A 22265-nucleotide genomic window follows, 5' to 3' on the forward strand; every position below is an offset into this window, starting at 1 on the left:
ATCCTGACTCATTTGCATAACGATGACACCCCTTCGACGTCAGCTGGCTCCTTCCAAAGGAACCCCGTCCCTCCCCTCCCGCTTTAATCGTTTAATAGCTTAAAGCGTCTCCAGATGCAAAGGCAGAGGCGCGCGCAACGCTTCGGTTCCGAGCTGATTCTGGCCACCAGGGCTTCATTTAATCCGGGGCGGGGCGACAGGAGAGGCTCCTCATATTATGCAAATAAGCCTTACTTGGGGATCGCTCCTTGGAGGTGTGCATGGATTTTTTGGAAGCTACAGTATTTATAATAATAGCGCTTTTTTTAAAGCCAGGGCTCTCCATCGTGGCAGCGAAGGCTTTATAGGGTCCTTCTGCAACCGTGCTCCGGAAGTCAGCCTCCTTGAGCTCAGGCAGATAGACTTCCTTCCCAGGAAACTCAGGAAAAAGTGGACTTGGGAATTGCAGTTGCTCTTTGGAGAAGAGCCTGTGCCCTTGACCGGGGCGCGCTCAATCCGAGAAGCGCATCATCGTGCGCAAAGGCACGAATCCCCTGCTCGCCCGGCCTCCAAGGGGTGGTGCTCCCCGAGAGTTTCCTGCGCCCTCGCCCATGTTCACATTCGCTTTCTTTTTCCTGCAAGGCTGTTGAGTGTCTTGGGGTACCGCGTGGCTCCCGCGTGGCTCTTGCGCATTTTCCAGCCCCGGTAAGCCTGTTGCTGTTTTCTGGAGGGAGGGGACGTTGTGGAGCCTGCGAGCTTCAGTTTGTATCGGAGGGGGGTCCGCCCTCTCCTGCCCTCCGGACCTGTTTGCGGTAGGAGAAGTGAAGGCATGGCCTCTGAGCATGTGCAGAGTGACCCCTCCTTCTTTTCTTCCCTCTAAGTATAAGTTCGTGTGTTTTTTTCCAAGGTTTCAGATACGTGTGAACTTGTGATGGGAGTCCCTCCCCTCGCTATGAAGTGTTGCCACGTGCATGGAGTAATTGCGTTTTGGGGTCCGTGGGGATGCTCAGAATTAAATTTATTGGCCTATCCAGAGGATCCCTGTTAGACCCATAGCCGGAGAAACGTGGGGGTACCAATATGTCAATATAGAACAGTGAAATGCAATAGTTAGTAATGGGCTACTCAGAATAGGCCCATTGAAATGAATGGGCCAAAGTTAGCTAGTTTCACTCATTTTAATGGGTCATCTCTGAAGGCAACTGATGTTGGATATAACCTGATAATAACCCTGCTTAAATTAACATTTTAACGGGGGATGGGGTTTTAACTTGGGTGGGTGCTGTTTTATTTGGGGAGTGGGGCTGATTTAAATGGTTTCTAAATGTAATATGCTAATTTTGGATTTAATTTCACTTCATTTAATTTCATTTCACTTTTAATTGGTATCCCACCTTTCTATAGCACTATACACAGGGTGGTTTGCAAGCAGAAGAAATAACAAAAGATTGTGCACTTTATAACAATATGATCCAATCCATTATTATGACATACAAAAGTTATGTCATAATAAAAACACATCTTTAAAATGAACAACTTATATCCAATAAAGCGTTCTTCAATAACCCATTGGGATATAGTAGTGCACAGTGAAATTAAATATCAGCAAATAAGAATTAAGCACAATTCACTCTTAATTACAATAAACAGTTCCTTTTTTTTATATAAAATTTTTTATTGATTTTCCAACATATATTATAAGACATTACAAATAACAATACAAAAACAAACAAACATATAAACATGTATAATTTCATAACCTTTTTTCCTTATACCCAATTTCGACGACTTCCCCATGCCTCCCTTTTCTGCATCCCTGTTTTAAACTTTTTCAGCAACCCCTGATCTAGATTACTTGTAATTCCCTTTCTTTAACCTTTTTCTCTTACCCAATCATTTATCGCTGCAAATCTGCTTTACCTTACCCATGACATTTTAACACTCAATAATTTTACAACAGTTCTTAAGATAAAGTTTAAATTTCTTCCAATCTTCTTCCACCGTCTCTTTCCCTTGTTCACGGATTCTGCCCGTCATCTCAGCCAGTCCCATATAGTCAATCACCTTTGTCTGCCATTCTTCCAGCGTGGGTAGTTCTTGTGTCTTCCAATACTTTGCTAGAAGAACTCTTGCTGCTGTTGTAGCATACATAAAAAACGTCCTATCTTTCTTTGACACCAATTGGCCTACCATGCCCAGGAGAAAAGCCTCTGGTTTCTTATGAAAGGTACACTTAAGCACCTTCTTAATTTCATTATAGATCATTTCCCAGAAGACCTTAATCCTTGGGCACGTCCACCAAAGGTGATAAAAAGTACCTTCAGTTTCATTACATCTCCAGCATTTATTATTGGGCAAATGATAGATTTTTGCAAGCTTGACTGGGGTCATGTACCACCTATAAATCATTTTCATAATGTTCTCTCTTAAGGCATTACATGCCGTAAACTTTATACCGGTGGTCCATAACTGTTCCCAGTCAGCAAACATAATGTCATGACCAATATCTTGTGCCCATTTAATCATAGCTGACTTAACCGTTTCATCCTGTGTATTCCATTTCAACAGCAAGTTGTACATTCTTGACAAGTTCTTAGTATTGGGTTCTAACAATTCTGTTTCTAATTTTGATCTTTCCACCTGAAAGCCAATTTTCCTGTCCTGTTTGAATACTTCATTTATCTGGTAATAGTGAAGCCAATCTCTTACTTTGGACTTCAATTTCTCGTAACTCTGTAGTTTCACCTTTCCCCCCTCTTGTTCTATAATTTCCCAATATTTTGGCCATTTGGATTCCATATTAAGTTTTTTCACTTCCTTTGCTTCCATTGGTGACAACCACCTGGGGGTTTTATTTTCCAACAAGTCTTTATACCGAATCCAGACATTATATAGTGCTTTCCTAACAATATGACTCTTGAAACCTTTATGAGTCTTTACCTTGTCATACCATATATATGCATGCCAACCAAACCTGTTATTGAACCCTTCCAAGTCCAAAATGTCTGTGTTCTCAAGAAGTAGCCAATCTTTCAGCCAGCAAAAAACCGCTGATTCATAATACAGTTTTAAGTCCGGCAGGGCAAACCCCCCTCTTTCTTTTGCATCAGTTAATATCTTAAATTTTATTCTGGGCTTTTTGCCCTGCCAGACAAATCTAGATATATCTTTCTGCCACCTCTTGAAACAGTCCATTTTGTCCACAATCTGCAATGTTTGAAACAAAAACAACATTCTTGGCAAAACATTCATCTTAATAACAGCAGTTCGGCCTAACAAGGAAAGTCTCAAATTTGACCATATTTCTAAATCTTTCTTAATTTCAGTCCAACATTTCTCATAATTGTCTTTAAATAAATTCACATTCTTAGGTGTTAAATTAATCCCCAGGTATTTCACTTTATTTGCTACCACTAGTCCGGTTTCACTCTGAAACCTCTCTCTTTCCACAACTGTTAAATTTTTTTCCAGTACCTTCGTTTTTTGTTTATTCAGCTTAAAACCTGCTACTCGACCAAAAACTTGTATTAACTCCAAAACTCTTTTTGTACTAGTGTCTGGCTCTTGTAAAGTTAATACTAGATCATCTGCAAACGCTCTCAGTTTGTTACAATAAACAGTTTCTAAACTATAATCAATAAAAAAGTGCATAAAATAACACAATACAAATTGAGAAGCCAAGACACACAATTTATAAAAAATAAATAATTTTTAAATATCCCTGAACTCCTCTCTTCCCAGCTGCTTCTGCATGGTCTGGGAAAGGCTCCTCCTAGGTCTGAAGGGTGGGCCAGGGCAGGTAGAAAAAGCCATTGCCTGATGGCCAACACAAAATGCAGAATAAAGCTAAGAATGAAAGGGGGCAACAGATGCAGTGTTACCTCGGGTTAAGAACTTAATTCGTTCTGGAGGTCCGTTCTCAACCTGAAACTGTTCTTAACCTGAAGCACCACTTTAGCTAATGGGGCTGCCACACCACCGGAGCACGATTTCTGTTCTCATCCTGAAGCAAAGTTCTTAACCCGAGGTACTATTTCTGGGTTAGCAGAGTCTGTAACCTGAAGCGTCTGTAACCTGAGGTACCACTGTAGATGTGGATAGAGCACAGAATGTTTAACTGGCTCTTAGGGCAGAGAAAGAAACCCAGGGGGAAGAAGCAGGAAAGGAATGAAGCACGTGGCTACAACATTTTGTTGCAGCGTTCCTCTTTACAACTACGTATTTCCCACTGCTGTTCTCTCTCTCTCTCTCTCTCTCTCTCTCTCTCTCTCTCTCTCTCTCATTCTCGCCCTCTTGTGGTTCTTCCCTGGAAGCGGCCGAAAGACCACTCTGAAGAAAGATGCTGACTATCGGAGACTTGCCTGAACGTGTCCTGCTGGAGGTGCTGGCCCGGGTACCAGCGAGGAACCTACTTTGCAACTGCCGGCTGGTTTGCTCCCAGTGGCGACGCCTGGTGGACGACCCTGAGCTGTGGAAGATTAAGTTCCAGCGAAAGAGCGGACCCGAGACCCAAGAGTCGAAGGCTTTCTTCATTTACTCCCACAGGGAGAAGAACTTAATCAAGAATCCTTGCGGCAAAGGTGCATCCCTATTCAGCTGGGGAAGGAGCGGGTTATTGCTTGGTTTCTGTTATTTGTTTTTATTATGTATTTTGTATTCGGTACCTTGCATTTTTACATCCCCAAGATCTACAGATGAAGGGCAGTATACAAATTTAATAAATAAGGAAAGGGAAATGGTCACAGTCCGATAAATGATTTGCGTGACCCTTTTGGAAGGCGGGTGGCGCTGTGGTCTAAACCACTGAGCCTCTTGGGCTTGACGATCAGAAGGTCGGTGGTTTGAATCCCGACGGGGTGAGCTCCCGTTGCTCGGTCCCTGCTCCTGCCAACCTAGCAGTTCGAAAGCACGCCAAAAAGTGCAAGTAGATAAATAGGTACCGCTGCGGCGGGAAGGTAAATGGTGCTTCTGTACCCTGCTCTGGTCTCGGTGTTCCGTTGCGCCAGAAGCAGCTTAGTCATGCTGGCCACATGACCCGGAAAAACTGTCTGCAGACAAACGCCAGCTCCCTCGGCCTGTAAAGGGAGATGAGCGCCGCAGCCCCAGAGTTGTCTGCGACTGGACTTAACTGTCAGGGGTCCTTTACCTTTTTTGGAAGGCACTTTGCTGCGAATGATGGGGAACAAGGCCGAGCAATGCTGGGTTTTCGACATCGCGGTGCATCGCCAGCCAAACATCGTGGTTTGGCGATATACCGCAATTTTGAAAAAAGCTGCATTGGCCCAGCCGGTGAGGTGCCGGGTGAAAACACCACAGATCTCATTGTGGGAGCTGAGGCCTTTTCAGTCCAGTGCCTTGCAGGCTGGGGGCAATACAGCCTGCTGCTCAGCTGGAGGGGGGAAGGGCTCCTGCCCACAGCAGAGCCAGTTCTGAGGCCCTTGGCCTGGCTCTGCTGGGGGTGGGAGAACAACTGCCCCCGGTGGAGCCAGCTCCAACATCCCTGTCGCTCGTGCTGGAGCACAAGGACCCAAGCTGCCTCTACCTTTGCTGGCATTGGGGGCAGGCGAGCTATCTTGCCCCCTCGTCCCCCACTCCCGAAGACTAACCTAGCAGCAATAGCCAAGCACATGGAACCTGTCAGGCTCTGTGCGTTTGACTGCCTTCGCTTGTGCGGGTGTGCTGCCTCTTTCCTACAGTGGGGGTGTCATTCACCCCAGGAGGAATGACACAGCCCACCCTCCCGGGCGCAAGGCGTTGGGTGTCTTCACCTTGTGGAGAGGGGCTGCTGGCGAGTGCTGGGCCTCCCAGCGGCATCAAAGAGCCCCCAAACCGCCTGGCTGCCTTCCACCAGGAGGGTGGGCTCCGTCTTCCTGAGAGGAAAGGCACAGCACCCCCTCCCAGAGGAAGGCAGCCAAGCGGGGTCTGGGTGCTCTCTTTTTCCCCCCAAAAAGTATTTTATTAGTTTCCCAAATTTATAACAAACAAATAGAAAGAAAACATCAAAAAACAAACAAACAAACAAACATTTATCCTAGCTATAATAATTCCACTTTTGTTAACATTGTTGGGTGACTTCCTCAAGTCCCCCTGGCTGAGTTTCCATATAAATCATTGTAGCAGTTCACATAAAATTTACTTGGTCGATTAACATCTTTCTTTCATTTCATTTTTTATTTTTATTACCATAGTATTCTACAACATCACTTATTTAAGTCCTAGGCCGATCTGATACTTGCAAGTAATTCTATTTAAGTTATCTTAACATATTTAGCTAAATAGTCTTTAAATTTCTTCCATTCCTCTTGGTACTCCTCCTCCTCCTGCTCGCGGATTCTACCAGTCAGGTCGGCCAGCTCCCAAATGTCCATCATCTTCATCTGCCATTCCTCCACTGTTGGTACTTCTTGTAATTTCCAATTTTTGGCCAACAAAATTCTAGCTGCAGTTGTGGCATACAAAAACAATCTGACATCTTTCTTGGGCAATTCCAAACCTGTTATTCCAAGTAGAAAGGCTTCTGGTTTCTTAATAAATGTATATTTCAACATTTTTTCCAATTCATTATAAACCTTTTCCCAGAAGTCTTTCACCTTGGGACAAGTCCACCACATATGGTAAAAGGTACCTTCTTTATCTTTACATTTCCAACATAGATCTTGTGGTAAATCTTTGCTAGTTTTGCAGGGGTTAAGTACCATCTATACATCATTTTCATAACATTTTCCTTTAACAGGGGTCTGGGCTCTCTCAGCTGGGGAGGGGTTGCACTTTGACAGAGCCCCCATCCTGCCGCTGGCTCATGCGAGCCGCTGGTGGGTCAAGGGCTCTGTAAAACAGCTTGGCTCAGGCAAGGGCAGCAGCTCGCTCCTCAGCCAAGCAGTTTAAAGAAGCAGAGAAAGGAACTCCTCGCCAGTTCAGCTTGATTCTCCCTCTGCTTGGACAGAGTACGATGGCAGTTTCACCAGCCGTATATCTTCCTCCAGCTCCCAGCTAGTTTGTTTCTCCCTCTGGGCACTGGAGGCAGAAGGACTCCAGAGCGGTGACGGTTTCACCAGCGATATACCGCTGAGTGAAGCCGTCTTCATGGTCTGCCCCCACATAATGGTCCTGGGCGATATATCGATATATTGCCCAGGCATAATGGGGAAAGGCTTCAGTGGCAGTCGGTCAGTGGACTAGAGGTACTAGGCTATTCCCCTAAATGTTCCTGGTATATTTGAGCATTAAAGTACCATATTAAACCCTGACACCACCTTTCCAAAGCCCAGGAAGCTTCTGCCTGACTTAGGGAGGGAGGCGAGATGCTTGAGAGCCAGTGTGGTGTAGTGGTTAAGAGTGGTAGACTCGTAATCTCGTGAACCGGGTTCGCGTCTCCACTCCTCCACATGCAGCTGCTGGGTGACCTTGGGCTAGTCACACTTCTCTGAAGTCTCTCAGCCTCACTCACCTCACAGAGTGTTTGTTGTGGGGGAGGAGGGGAAAGGAGAATGTTAGCCGCTTTGAGACTCCTTCGGGTAGTGATAAAGTGGGATATCAAATCCAAATTCTTCTTCTTCTTCTTCTTCTTCTTCTTCTTCTTCTTCTTCTTCTTCTTCTTCTTCTTCCTCCTCCTCCTCCTCTTCTTCTTCTTCTTGTGGGTGTGATGTCAGTAGGTAAAGGGACCCCTGACCATTAGGTCCAGTCGTGACCGACTCTGGGGTTGCAGCGCTCATCTCGCTTTATTGGCCGAGGGAGCCGGCGTACAGCTTCTGGGTCATGTGGCCAGCAGGACTAAGCCGCTTCTGGCAAACCAGAGCAGCGCACGGAAACACCGTTTACCTTCCCGCAGGAGCGGTACCTATTTATCTACTTGCACTTTGACGTGCTTTCGAACTGCTAGGTTGGCAGGAGCAGGGACCGAGGAGCAGGAGCTCACCCCGTCGCAGGGATTCGAACCGCCAACCTTCTGATCGGCAAGTCCTAGGCTCTGTGGTTTAACCCACAGAACCACCCGCGTCCTGTGATGTCAGTACATCATGCCTAAAACATCCCCCCTGTTGCCCTCACTGGCTCGCATGTTCCTCTCCTTTGTCTGGCTGCCGACTCCTCTGTTGCTTCCACTGACTCAAAAGCCTCCTCCTTCAATGTCCGTCATTTTGGTTTTGGTTTTGTTTCCGCAGAGGGCCTGGACTCCTGGGCGATGAGGGTCCCTTCCGAGGGCCACTGGAAAACCGAGGAGCTGTCCGAGGAGGATTTGGCAGCCCTCCCCATGGAAAGTTTCCTCCAGAGGAATTCCTACGCAAAAAAGAAAGACTCCTCCCCACAGTGGGTCAACAGATGCTTTGCTGCATGTGACGGGTGAGTGTCCGTGGACAGCTGTGAGTCCAAAATGACTCCCTGGCTGCAAATCTGGTCCCTCGGGAACACAGTTACCCCATTTGGGACCAGGGAACCCCACACATGTGTCCACCCCCTGTCCCCCAGAAACAGTACTTCTGTCTTGTCGGGATTCGATCTCAGGCCATCCATCAACCGCCATCCATCCTCCAAACGCCTTCAAACATTCACGCAAGATGTTCCTTTGTGCTCCAGGCTCTGCAGCAAGGCTCAGCTCATCATCCTGAAGGACCTTGGGTACTGGGACGAGCTGATAGATGAAGCCAGACCTAACATCGCAGTGAATGAATAGTAGGTTCAGCGCATCCAGTCTTGGTTATTGGGGGGGGGGCTGCGTGGTCCAAAGGACAGAACAAAAATGTATGGAATATGCGGACATGGGGAAACTTAACGGAAGAATAAGAGATCAAGACAACAAAAGAAAGGAAATGGCTATTTAATATTTACAGATAAATTGTAAACAGAACATTGGCAGGATTGTTGTAATAACCTGCAATTACATACAATTTGCTCATTTATTCATCTGTCTTAAATATATTTAAAATAAATGAACAAATGATTAAATTAAGTTAATTTGGATATACAGAAGATATTAAAAATGAACGTAAGGAACCGCAGGAAGAGGGGGAAGGAAGCCAAGTTTTGAAATGTTAAAATGATTGTAAAATCAGTAAAATGTAGAAACCTGAAAAGCAGGATCTGGTAGGATTCCAGACAGCTCCAAAGCTGGCAATGTGCTCCAACCCAACGCTCTTCAACCTTGGGTTTCCTAGTGTTACTGGACTACTACTGCCATCATCCCTCACTATTGGTGTGCTGGGGATGATGGGACTTGTAGTCCAACCACCTAAGGTTATAGAACACTGTTCATCCACTCTGAGCCTTCCTCCCCCCCAATAATTTTTTTGTTTTACATTTTATAATATTCATTTAAACAACCTTAAAATATCAATTCCTTCCCTCCTTCTCTTTCCATGGTTCATTTTGCATAACATAAATCCCTGCATATTTTAGATAAACTGAACCATTCAGTTTTCCATTATTGCATTCATCCAAACTTATTTGCGCTGTTGAATTTATCTTAATGCTGCCAATGTTTTTGAGTGCACACAATTCCCCCCCATCTATTCAACAAACATTTTCCAATCTTCTTTAAGCATATGTTCTCTTCTTCTATATGTTAAGTCCGCAAGCTGCGCAGTTTAAATTGCCACTCTTCTTTGGTTGGGACCTTGCTCGTTTTCCATTTGGGGGCTAACAAAACACGGGCCGCCGCAGTAGTAGCATATATAAATAACCTTGTTTTGTTAGCACCCTGAGCCTTTTTGCAGCTTTGCAGGCCTTGAATTTCCTGAGCAAGCTGTGCCTCACTGAGATAAGATCCTCCTTAAAGGGCCTGCAGGAAGACATGAATGGCACAGTCAGACATAGCGATGCTTCTGAATAACAACTGCTGGAAAGGCAGGAAGGGAGAGGGTTTTCGTACTCGGGTCCTGCTTTTAGGTTTCCCATAATGGGCATCTGGTTGGCCACTGTGAGAACAGGACGCTGGACTGGATGGTCCATTGGCTTGATCTAGCAGGCTCTTCTTATGTTTTATAGACACACCAAATAATATATTTGCATACAAACATAAGAAGAGCCCTCCTAGATCAGGCCAATGACCCGTCTAGTCCAGCCTCCTTGTGCAACTGGTATTCAAATGTGTCCCACCTCTTGAAAGTGGAGAGAGAACACAGATACCATGGCTGGTAGCTTCAAGAACCACCTCTCTCCATTTGAACCTAGCCAGACCCTGAGATCATCTTCCAAGGGCCTCCATCGTGTGCCGCCTCCTCAAGAGGCCCGGAGCGTGGCAACATGAGAACGGGGCCTCCTCTGTAGTGGCTCCCCATCTGTGGAATGCTCTCCCCAGGGAGGTTCGCCTAGCTCCTTCATTATACACCTTTAGGCGCCAGGCAAAAGCGTTCCTCTTTAATCAGGCCTTTGGCTGACTAACACCCGATGTCCTTTTAAAATGTAGTGGGTTGTTTTTGTTTATATTTTCATTATGTGTTTTGTGGTTTTATATTGCGATTTTATGTTGTAACCGCCCTGAGACCTTCGCGTATAGGGCATTATAGAAATATAATACAGTGGTACCTCGGGATGCGAACGGGATCCGTTTCAGAATCCCATTCGCGTCCTGAAGTGAATGCAGCCCACGTCTGCGCGGGTCGCGTTTCGCTGCTTCCGCACATGCACGTGATGTCATTTTTACTGTCTGCACATGTGCGTGCGGTGACACGCTCCGTTACTTCCGGGTCGCCGCGGAGCGCAACCCAAAAATACTTAACTTGAAGCACATTTATCCCGAGGTATGACTGTGATAATAATATAATAATAATGGCCATTGAAAGCCGTATTCATGCATGAAACTGATTGATGTATATAAGCGTACAGCCATTCGCCATTATTGGCTATATTACTACTAATTATTATTTATTAGAAGTAACTGTTTTAAAGTTGTACATTCAAGTACATGGGAATATTCAAATTCAAATTCAAATTCAAAATCCTTTATTAGGCATAGCACACCTCACATTAACAAACAAACATCATATACAGACTGTATAAAATACGGGCTCAGCGAACACAATTTATCCCAGTCCTATTCTTAACTCCAAGAAATAAATCGATGTACATAAATAATATAATACAACACAACAACTTCACCTACCATTAAAAACCACTAAGTCTCTTTATCATGGCCCATTCTTTCTTCATGGACAGCACTTAAAAATTCAGCCGCTATTAAAGTAATTTTATCATCGCTGTCCGCCAGCAGGTCCTGAACAGTTGGTTGTGTAAAAATCTGTCTATTAAATTTTATTTTTTTTTTTATAATATTTTTTATTACGTTTCTTTCCAAATTTTATACATTACAAACAAGGAGTTTACAAGAAACCATTTTTTTTTTTTTTTAACAAAAATCCCAATTTGGACTTCCCCACCCCTTCCGATTCTGCGTTCTTTATATTAACAATGTCAGCAATTTGTTACCTTATGTCATACCTTATTGTAACTTTTACATGTTATGTATCTATATTCAATGTATTATGTCAGAATTTTTATACCTTTAAAATAAACGTAACATGTTCAATTTCATATTATCTCCTTTTCTCTTTTATCACTTAGTTTACTATTTACTTAATCATAATTGCTAAAGCGTATCATTTTCAAATCATGCACCGTCTTAAGATTCATACAGTTTGTAATACTTTTGCAAGTAGTCTTTAAACTTTTTCCAGTCCACCTCAATTGTTTCTACATCCAAATCTCGGATTCTGCCGGTCAGTTCAGCTATCTCCATGTAGTCCATCAACTGCGTCTGCCATTCCTCCAGCGTGGGTAAATCTTGTGTCTTCCAGTTCTTTGCGATGAGTATTCTTGCTGCTGTACTAGCATACATAAACAAAGTTCTGTCCTTCTTTAACACCTTCTGGTCTACCATGCCCAACAGGAAGGCCTCTGGTTTCTTGGGAAAGGTATACCTAAATACCTTTTTCAACTCATTGTAAATCATTTCCCAGAAAGCCTTAACCTTTGGGCATGTCCACCAGAGGTGAAAGAAAGTCCCCTCTGCTTCCTTACACTTCCAACATTTATTGTCAGACAGGTGATGTATCTTAGCTAACTTGACTGGGGTCATGTACCACCGGTATATCATTTTCATAATGTTTTCCTTCAAGGCCGTACTGGCCGTAAATTTCATTCCGGTGTTCCATAACCTTTCCCAGTCTTCAAACATAATGTTGTGTCCAACATCCTGTGCCCATTTAATCATAGCAGATTTAACTGTCTCATCCTGTAAATTCCACATAAGCAGCAAGTTATACATTCTAGATAACAGCTTTGTCTTTGGTTCTAACAATTCTGTCTCTAGTTTCGACTTTTCCACCTGGAAACCAACTTTTTTGTCCATTTTGAAAACCTCTTGAATTTGAGCATAATGTAGCCAGTCTCGCACCTTATTTTTTAGTTTGTCCTGGCTCTGCAACTTCCAATTGTCTCCAATTTTTTCAGTCAATTCCCAATATTTCGGCCAATAGGCCTCCATATTGGGTCTTTTTCGGGCCTTGGCCTCCACTGGTGATAGCCACCTCGGAGTTTTACTCTCTAGTAAGTCTTTATATTTCATCCAGACTGCAAAAATTGCTTTTCTGACAATGTGGCTTTTAAACAATTTATGTGCTTTAACCTTGTCGTACCATAGGTATGCGTGCCATCCAAAAGCATTATTAAAACCTTCCAGATCTAGGACATCGGTGTTTTCCAACAAAAACCAATCTTTCAGCCAGCAGAAGGCTGCAGCTTCATAATACAACCTCAAGTCCGGCAGGGCAAACCCCCCTCTTTCTTTCGAATCTGTTAATATTTTGAACTTTATTCGGGGCTTTTTGCCCTGCCAGATAAATCTAGATATATCCTTCTGCCATTTTCCAAAGCAATCCACTCTGTCCACGATCTGTAAGGTTTGAAACAAAAATAACATTTTCGGCAACACATTCATTTTTATAGCTGCAATTCTTCCCAACAAGGAAAGTTTCAATCTTGACCAAATTTCTAAATCCTTTTTAACTTCCAACCAACATTTCTCATAATTATCCTTAAATAAATTCAAATTCTTGGAGGACAAATAGATCCCAAGGTATTTCACTTTTTTAACCACATTCAGTTCTGTTTCTCTCTGAAACCCCTCTGTTTCTGTAATTGTTAAATTTTTGGTCAGAACCTTAGTTTTTTGTTTATTCAACCTAAATCCCGCCACCCGACCAAATTCAGATATAAGTTCGAGAACTCTTTTTGTACTGGATTCTGGCTCCTGCAGTGTCAAAACTAGGTCATCTGCAAAAGCTTTCAGTTTATATTGTTTCACTCCGACCTCTATCCCTTGTACCAACCGGTCCTCTCTGATCATATTCAATAGCACCTCCAGGACTGAAATAAATAACAGAGGGGATAGAGGGCACCCTTGTCGTGTCCCTTTTTCAATTTTAAATTCCTCCGTCACCACATTGTTCACTATTAATTTAGCTTTTTGTTCTGAATAGATTGCATGTAATCCATTCTCAAACCCCCGTCCCACTCCCATCCCCTCCAAGTTCTTCTTCATAAACATCCAAGATATATTGTCAAATGCTTTCTCCGCATCAATAAAGATTAACACCGCCCTTATGTTCCTGTTAGTCTGCAAAAGTTCTAAAATGTCAATGATGTTTCTAGTGTTCTCATATAAATGTCTACCAGGGAGAAAGCCAGCTTGGTCTTTATGAATTACTTCATTTAAGACTTTTTTAAGTCTATTTGCCAAAATGTCTGCAAATATTTTGTAATCCACATTTAGGAGTGAGATGGGGCGGTAGTTTTTAAGCTGAGTCTTTTCAGATTCTGACTTAGGTATCAATGTGATGAAGGCTTCTTTCCACGTTTCTGGTGCCCTCTTCCCATCCATAATCTGGTTACATACCTCCAACAAAGGTTGTATCAAATAGTCCTTCAGAACCTTGTAATATTTGGAGGTAAGTCCATCCGGGCCTGGAGATTTGCCTAGTTGCATATTCTGAATGGCACCTTCAATTTCCTGTGTGGTTATTATAGAGTTCAAGATTGATCTTTTATCTTGAGTTATTTTTGATAGTCCATTTATCTTTAAAAATTGATCTATCTCTGATTCTTTCTGGGGCCCCTGTGCATACAGTTCTTTGAAGTATCTGTGGAAGCACCTCCTAATTTCTTCTGGTTTCTGTACGGTCCTTCCATCAATCTCTAAATTTGTTATCGTGTTTAGCTTTTGTCTTTTTTTCAGCTGCCAAGCTAGCAGCTTTCCACATTTATTTGCTGATTCAAAAGATCTTTGCTTCATCTGTTTTATTTTCCATTCAATCTCCTGATTGATCAATTTTGAGTATTCTGCTTGGTGGAATTTAATTTCTCTCAGCACCTCCTTGGACTTTGGTTTGGTTCTCAGTTTTTTTTCTCCTTGGTGTATTTTCTCCAATATTTTGTCCTTCTTTCCGTTCCAGAGTTTTTTCTTGATTGAATTCTGTTGTATCAGAAACCCTCTCATAACAGCTTTACTTGCGTCCCAGATCGTTCTTTTTTCAACTGTAGTATTCAGATTTATCTCAAAATAGTCCTTTAATGTTTTTTGGGCCTTTTTCACAATCTCTTGATCTCTTAGTAGTGTGTCATTCATTCTCCATCTGAAGGAACCGGGTTGAGTTAATCTAAGTTCTATTTTCAAGGCGTTGTGGTCGGAGCATGTTTTTGGGCAGATTTCCACCTTTTTAGTCTTGGGTGCCAGCCCCCTGGAGGTCCAGATTTGGTCGATCCTTGACCAAGACAGGTGGGCCTCAGAGAAAAAAGTTCCTTCTTTACCTAGGGGGTTCTTTGTCCTCCATATGTCAATCAAATCCAGATTGTCAGTCAGTTCGAAAAAAGTTTTAGGCAGTCTGCCATCAGATGTTAAGTTTTGGTTGTAAGACTTATCCATATGTGTAGACACCACTCCATTCATATCTCCCATCATTATGATGTTAGCATAGTCCAGATAGTCCAGCAACGTCTCATGCAGCTTCTTGAAAAATTCTGATTTCCCGTCATTTGGGGCATAAATTCCTAATATCAATATTTTTTCTCCTTGGGTTTGAATTTCAATTGCCAAAATTCTTCCTTGTTCATCCTTAAATAGAAATTTGGGTATCAGGCTCTCCTTAGCATAGATCACCACTCCTCTTTTCTTTACTTTGTCAGACGAAATAAATTCTTGGCCTAATCTTTTATTTACCAAAACCTTCCTGTGGAGCCTGGTCACATGGGTTTCTTGTAGGCAAATAATGTCCAATTGTTCTTTCTTCAATATGTGAAATAACCTCCTTCTTTTCTCCGGGGAATTTCCGCCATTTATATTCCAACTGAGTAGCCGCAGAGACATCCTGAACTATTCTGCTACACCTAGAGCGGTGTATCTTCTTTCTCCTCTGGTTCCGAAGGTGCAGGTATTGCTCCACCTGGGTTGGGTATAGGCCAATTAGCTGCTGCTTCTTTTTGGAGGTCTTCTCCGTGGTCGTGCTGGAACTTTTGTAAGTCCTCTGGTGATCTTATTTTAACCTTCTTCTGTTTGTAAGTGAATGATAGCCCTTGTGGGAACTCCCACCTATAAGGAATTGTGTTGAGTCTCAGTAACTTAGCCAAATCTGAGTAGGTGGCTCTCAAGTCCAATAACTGTTTAGGAATATCTCGATAAATTTCCACCCTTTTCTCTTGTATCACAATTGAGTTTTTGAAGTGTAGGCCTAGTATTTTGTCTCTCTCCTCCCTTGATCTCAAAGCTATTAAGCAGTCTCTGGATCTATCTTTTCTTACTAATCTTCCCAACCGAAAAGCCGATACAATTTTAAAATCAATTTCTTCTTTTAAGTCCCAGAACTTTGTAAACTCTGTTGTCAAAAGTCCTTTCAAATCTTCTTGTTCAATTTCTGGGACTGCCCTTAGTCTAAGGTTGGTCTCGCGATTTTTCAATTCCACCAACGAGAGATAGGTTTGTTGGTCCCCTATCTGTTTATGAAGAGGCTTGACTTCCGCTTTAACTTCCTCGACTTCTTTTTTAGCTGATGTTGCAATTTGAACGGCTTCCCCTGCCAGTTTACGATTCTCTTCTGTTGCTCCTTGCAATTTTTCAATTGCTTGAGTATGTTGGGAAACCTGATCTGTCAATTTCTGAATCGAGGATGTTGCTTGGTCAATTTTTGTTGATTGGTTATCAATTTTTTGATTTATTGCTGACAGTTGTTCCAAAACTTGTTTCAGTACTGCCTCAGCTCCTCCTGCTGCCATATCTTCCTCTTCAGATTTTTCAGGCTTTTCGGTTTCTACTTTTTGTGTCGCAAGCACAGCTGGAACTGATAATCTACGTCCCTGAGTTAAAGTTGTTTGCAAAAGCTGTGCTTGCTTTTTTGCTTTCTCTTTCTCCTTAGCTTCCTTAGCTTTGGCTGCTCTTGTCTTTCCTGTGCCACTCATCAGTCAACGTTCAAGGTCAAGTGTTGTAATCCCATGGGAAAGGCAAGTCCAGAATTAAAAACAGTCTATTGAGAGAAGGTAAACAAAAAAAACTTTCCCAGGCCTCTGTATTCCCAATGTCCTCTAGGGGGAGTGCCACCAAAGTTTTAGTAAGAAGAAGGTAACTTTCCAGAATTAAAGTCTCTTTGTTCCAACTTTAAAAACAATTTTAAAAGCAAATTAGTTCCAGCACGCTAAAAAAAAAAAAGTCCTGCAGAGCCCTTTTCAACATATAACAAAGTTCCAGCAAGGTGCCTGCAATTGTATCCACTTCAGCTAGATGAGCTCAAAAGTTACAAAAGTATCTGGAAGCTTGCAACAGTTCCGCAGTTTAAAGAACTTTACCCGGCCACCCGGGAATTTGGGGTTAGAGTCTTCCCTTGCCCTTGGGGTGTCCGCTCCAGGTCAATTTTATGCTGTATTTATTCTTTAAAAGTGAAATTCAAATGTGCACGAAAGTCCCGATTTAAAGCTTCAAAGCTTCCCTGTTCACAGCGCTTTCCGCTCTTTAGACCGTCTGCTTTGATCTTGAAAGCAGTGTCGGAAGACGGACTTCCTCTTTCTCGTCTCCCGTTTTTAGCCAAATTTTCCGATTTAATTTGTAAAGTCTTAGGTCCTTACTCACGGGTTTGATGTTTCAGCCCGATGTTTCTTGGAAGAAAGGTCAGTGCTCATCCGTGACAGCCGCGCGGCTTCGCCTCCGCAGAAAGAGCGATGAACCCACAGCACCGCTCCCCCTCCTTCACTCCGGAGCCCCTTACGGGGTTCCTTTTGTGAAAATCTGTCTATTAAATTTTAGGGCCTCAAATAATTGTCTTCTGGCATAGCTGCCAAAATCACAGGAAAAGAATATATGCTCTAGAGTATCGGGTTCCTGTTTTCTGCATTTGCAGAGACGCTCTGATTCTGGGATAGCTAAGTATCTTCCTCTCACTACCGCCGAGGGAAACATGTTAAATCTGGCCAACATAAACAGCCTACACGATTCATGTTTCTTCAGATTTGTCATGTATCCCTTTTGGAAATCTCTACACAAAGGGAGATTTAGGTGGATAGGAGAGCAGGTGCTGTGCTTTGCAACCTCAAGCATGGCGAGAACACTTTTTTCTGTGAGGGTCTTCCTGATAATTTCCCATATATCTTTGGGATCAGAGATTTCAAAATCAGTTAGAGTGAGCCCTATCAAATACAGTTTTCTCCTACAAATCGATGATAGATTGTAGATTGCACTATCACTTAAAAGATCGTAAAGTATAGAATTAGGGGATAGGGCTCTATAATGGAGGAAGATCCAATATTTCAAGGTCCTCAGCCATGCTCTTACTGATAAAGGCAGTAGTACATGGGAATAGATTTGTATCAAAAGGTCTAGGCTGCCTTGATTTTTTTATCTGGAGGTTATCGGTCGCGAGATATATACTCTTGGTTTGGTGTTGAGTGTTCAAATCATGCCTAGTTTGGTTTCTGCCCAAACTGATGTTTTTTCTCCCCCCCCCCCAACAAAACCCAGCTATTATTGTCCCCCTGGCAGCCGCTATCAACTTAGTGTGAAGCTGTTGGATGCAGACTTTCAGCTTCTCCACATCCTCCATACGGAAGGGCGCGGTTCGGAAGCTCCACGCTGGCGTCGGGTCTGTAAGCCCCAGTGGGAAATGCTTAGGGTGGGGAGCAGAAGCAAAGCCTGCAGTAGATGGGGGAAGGATTCATCGATCTGAGGGCCAGCATTCCCTTGTATGCAGGCTTCTGGGGGCCACATTCCAGTGATGGGCAGGAGCAGAGGTTGAAGTGGGCAAGCGGGTGCTTATTCATTTATTTTTATCTAAAGGAGTTTGTGGTCATCACAAAAGGAGGGAGCCAGTGTGGTGTTTTAGTTAGAGTGTCAAGACTATGACCTGGGAGACCAGGGTTCGAATCCCCACTTGGCCATGAAGCTTGAGCCCATTCAATGTCTTCTCTAAGCCTAACCTACCTCCCCGGGGATAAAATGAGGAGGCGAGAGTTATATACGGCATCTTGAGCTCCTTGGAGAAAACATGGTCTATAAAAGTAAGAAATGAATACTTTCTTTGGCTCCATGATCACTGCAGATGGTGACAGCAGTCACAAAATTAAGACGCCTGCTTCTTGGGAGAAAAGCAATGACAAACCTAGACAGCATCTTGAAAAGCAGAGACATCACCTTGCCAACAAAGGCCCGTATAGTTAAAGCTATGGTTTTCCCAGTAGTGATATATGGAAGTGAGAGCTGGACCATAAAGAAGGCTGATCGCTGAAGAATTGATGCTTTTGAATTCTGGCGCTGGAGGAGATTCTTGAGAGTCCCATGGACTACAAGAAGATCAAACCTGTCCATTCTGAAGGAAATCAGCCCTGAGTGCTCACTGGAAGGACAGATTGTGAAGCTGAGGCTCCAATATTTTGGCCACCTCATGAGAAGAGAAGACTCCCTGGAAAAGACCCTGATGTTGGGAAAGATGGAGGGCACAAGGAGAAGGGAACGACAGAGGACGAGATGGTTGGACAGGGTTCTCGAAGCTACCAGCATGAGTCTGACCAAACTGCGGGAGGCAGTGGAAGACAGGAGTGCCTGGCGTGCTCTGGTCCATGGGGTCACGAAGAGTCGGAAACGACTAAACAACAACAAAATTAAAAAACCTGTATGTGATATACACAAAATTATCGATAAAGCAAGTTCAGAGAATCATAGTTGGAAAGGACCGTGGGGGTCATCTAGTCCAACCCCCCTGCAATGCAGGAATATTTTGCCCAACATGGGGCTTGAATCCACAACCCCAGGATTAAGAGCCCCGTGCTCTAACGACTGAGAAAGAAGATGAAAAAACCAAAATGTACAACATAGGAACAAAATCAGATTGTTGTTGTTGTTTAGTTGTTTAGTCGTGTCTGACTCTTTGTGATCCCATGGAGCAGAGCACTCCAGGCACTCCTGTCTTCCACTGCCTCCCGCAGTTTGGTCAAACTTATGTTTGTAGCTTCGAGAACACTGTCCAACCATCTCGTCCTCTGTCGTCCCCTTCTCCTTGTGCCCTCCATCTTTCCCAACATCAGGGTCTTTTCCAGGGAGTCTTCTCTTCTCATGAGGTGGCCAAAGTATTGGAGCCTCAGCTTCAGGTTCTGTCCTTCCAGTGAGCACTCAGGGCTGATTTCCTTAAGAATGGATAGGTTTGATCTTCTTGCAGTCCATGGGACTCTCAAGAGTCTCCTCCAACACCATAATTCAAAAGCATCAATTCTTTGACGATCAGCCTTCTTTATGGTCCAGCTCTCACTTCCATACATCACTACTGGCGAAATCAGACAACATGCATGTTATAAAACAAAGTTGCACATTATTATATGCATGTCTTTGGATGTGCCTAAAAGAAAAAAGAGGTTAGCTGGGCACTGAAAGAAGGACAGCAAAGGCACCTGACAAACATCATGTGCAGGGAGTTCCAAAACATCAGTGCTGCCATGCTAAAAGAAGGAATCCAAGTGCACAGTGAACATTTGTGCATCCCTTGTAATCTGGCAGGACATATTGGTTGAGTGTGGGGGGGTCAGGGAGATCTCCCAGCCCCCTAAAAATACCTGCCAAGCAGGACTGGTAAGTGGAGTGTCCAGAGGGGAGATCCAGGGGCCAGGCTTGAGGGCCACATTCAGCCCAAAGACCCCTACCTTTGAGGGGGGTAGTTTTCCTCCTACCTCAGCATCCTTGCCCCGTATTCAGCATCTCTCTCTTTCTCTCCTGTCTTCAGATTTCGCAAGGGATTATCGAATGCCGGGTTGGACTCCGCTACATCCTCTTTGAACACCTGGCTGTAAACGGGAGCGGCCAGCCGCCCGAGAACAGCGTAAGAGTCACCAGGAGCAGCGTCACTCTTGGGCCATTTAATTGGGATGAAGACTTCATAGAGCCCTTTCCCAACTCAGATGACGAAGATGGCGCTAGTGGCAGCGGATGCAACTGGTGAGGACCCTCCCCCCGTCTTCTTGCAACCAATAAAGGGGAGGCTCTGTCAGCATCACCCCTGAGCCAGTGCCACCAACTGGACTCATCCACTTCAGCCCCGACTGGGCCAGTGAGCTGGGTAGCACTTCCAGAGACCACCTTCTGCACAGGAACAGGTCAAAGTGCTGTGGACTCACAGCTTAGAGTTGTGAGCACCGGATTCACTCCCACAAGAAGACAGTCGTTGACACAGCAGAGTATAGTAGAGCATAAACCACTCGGAGAGCAGCTCTGTAGAATATCTTTTTTATTCTATCTACAACTATAATATATAACTATATACAGAGCTAAATGAGGTCTAAAAGGAAAATGCTGAACTGCACTGAGTGTCTGCAGCTGCTCTTAGCAGCAACCTTATCTATACAGAGATCACACACAGTCTCTCTCTCTCTCTCTTTGATGTGAGGCTGGAGCGGAATAAGTAGTGAGCAGAAAACCGCCCCTCCTCTCTGGAGAATCAGCGGAGAACATCAGCAGATTCTTGGATATGGGAGGGGTGAAATCTCCTCAGGCTCTGCCTGTCATTGGCTCTCCATCTGTCTTTGGCCGTGGCACCACCTAGAGGTGGGCTCCCTACCTACTGCCCTACCAGTGCCAATGGGCACTGCCAGCCCCCACTGCCAACCTAGCAGTTTGAAAGCACACCAGTGCAAGTAGATAAATAGGTACCACTGCAGCGGAAAGGTAAATGGCATTTCCGTGCGATCTGGTTTCCATCACAGTGTTCTGTTGTGCGAGAAGTGGTTTAGTCCTGCTGGCCACACAACCCAGATGTAGACAAACGCCGACTCCCTCGGCCTGAAAGCGAGATAAGCGCCTCACCCCATAGTCACCTTTGACTGGACTTAACCATCCAGGGGTCCTTTACCTATATCTATATATCTACCTCTAAATACACACAATAGTTGAGTTGGAATGGGCCCAAAGGGTCATCTGGCCCAACCCTCTACAATGCAGGAATCTCATCTAGATCATACATGACAAATGTCCATCCAACCTCTGCTTAAAGACCTCCAATGAAGAAGAGTCCATTCCACTGCTTAACAGGTCTTAGGGTCAGAAAGTTGTTCTTGATACTTAGTCTGAATCCCCTTTCTCGTAACTTTAATCCACTGATTTGGGTCCTACCCTCTGGAGCACCAAAACAACAAGCTTGCTCCATTCCTTAGGACAGCCCTTTAGTTATTTGAAGATGGATCGGCTATTGCTACCATTTTGTCGGGATCAAGCCTTAGTCAGAGGAATTTGCCACTCTCCAGGCACTCTGCTTGAGTCCCTTGTTGACCTCCCTGTCTGCGACTCCCGGCGAGATCAGGCGAGATCTCAATTGGCGATCCTCCTCAACGTGAGAAGAACACACCACTCCTCCCCTCTCCCCTGCCATCCCAGGGAGGGGAAGGAGACAGACAGAAATGTATTTACATGCCTTTATTCCTGTCTTTCCAGCAGTACAGAGAAAACGTGTCTGCACTCTCTTAACATCAACAGCAGAGAGAGAGAAAACTCCTCCCATGTACTTCCAGTACAGATCATGTGACACTCTGAGCTAACATCCGGTGCTCAGTACACTGAATAGACTGTCCTTTGTTCCCACGGTACAGTCCCAAAACATCAACATCCTGTTTGGCTTTCCAGCCATCTGGAGCACTCTGCTGCATTGCTCCTTTTTCGTAACAATTGTATCCCCTCTTAGTCTCCTCCAGGCTAAACAGACCCAGCTCCCTCAACCGTGTCTCACCTGTCTTAGTTTCCAGACCCTTAAACTGATACCTTTTATGACTTCTTCAAGGTAACCTCA

General features: G+C 44.1%; 1 protein-coding gene across 1 annotated transcript; it reads left to right on the top strand.

Annotated features, from left to right (window-relative positions):
* The first annotated feature begins 552 nt into the window (after positions 1-552).
* On the top strand, positions 553-20468 carry LOC128419820 (F-box only protein 44-like). The gene is made up of 6 exons (XM_053400973.1): positions 553-684; positions 4293-4559; positions 8139-8316; positions 8551-8646; positions 17966-18086; positions 20214-20468. Exons 2-6 carry the CDS (start codon positions 4319-4321, stop codon positions 20427-20429), a joined length of 852 nt encoding a protein of 283 aa, XP_053256948.1. The 5' UTR covers positions 553-684; positions 4293-4318; the 3' UTR covers positions 20430-20468.
* The last annotated feature ends 1797 nt before the right edge of the window (positions 20469-22265 follow it).

This window comes from Podarcis raffonei, chromosome 8 (genome assembly GCF_027172205.1).
Source record: "Podarcis raffonei isolate rPodRaf1 chromosome 8, rPodRaf1.pri, whole genome shotgun sequence".
In the NCBI taxonomy this organism is placed as follows: Eukaryota; Metazoa; Chordata; class Lepidosauria; order Squamata; family Lacertidae; genus Podarcis; species Podarcis raffonei.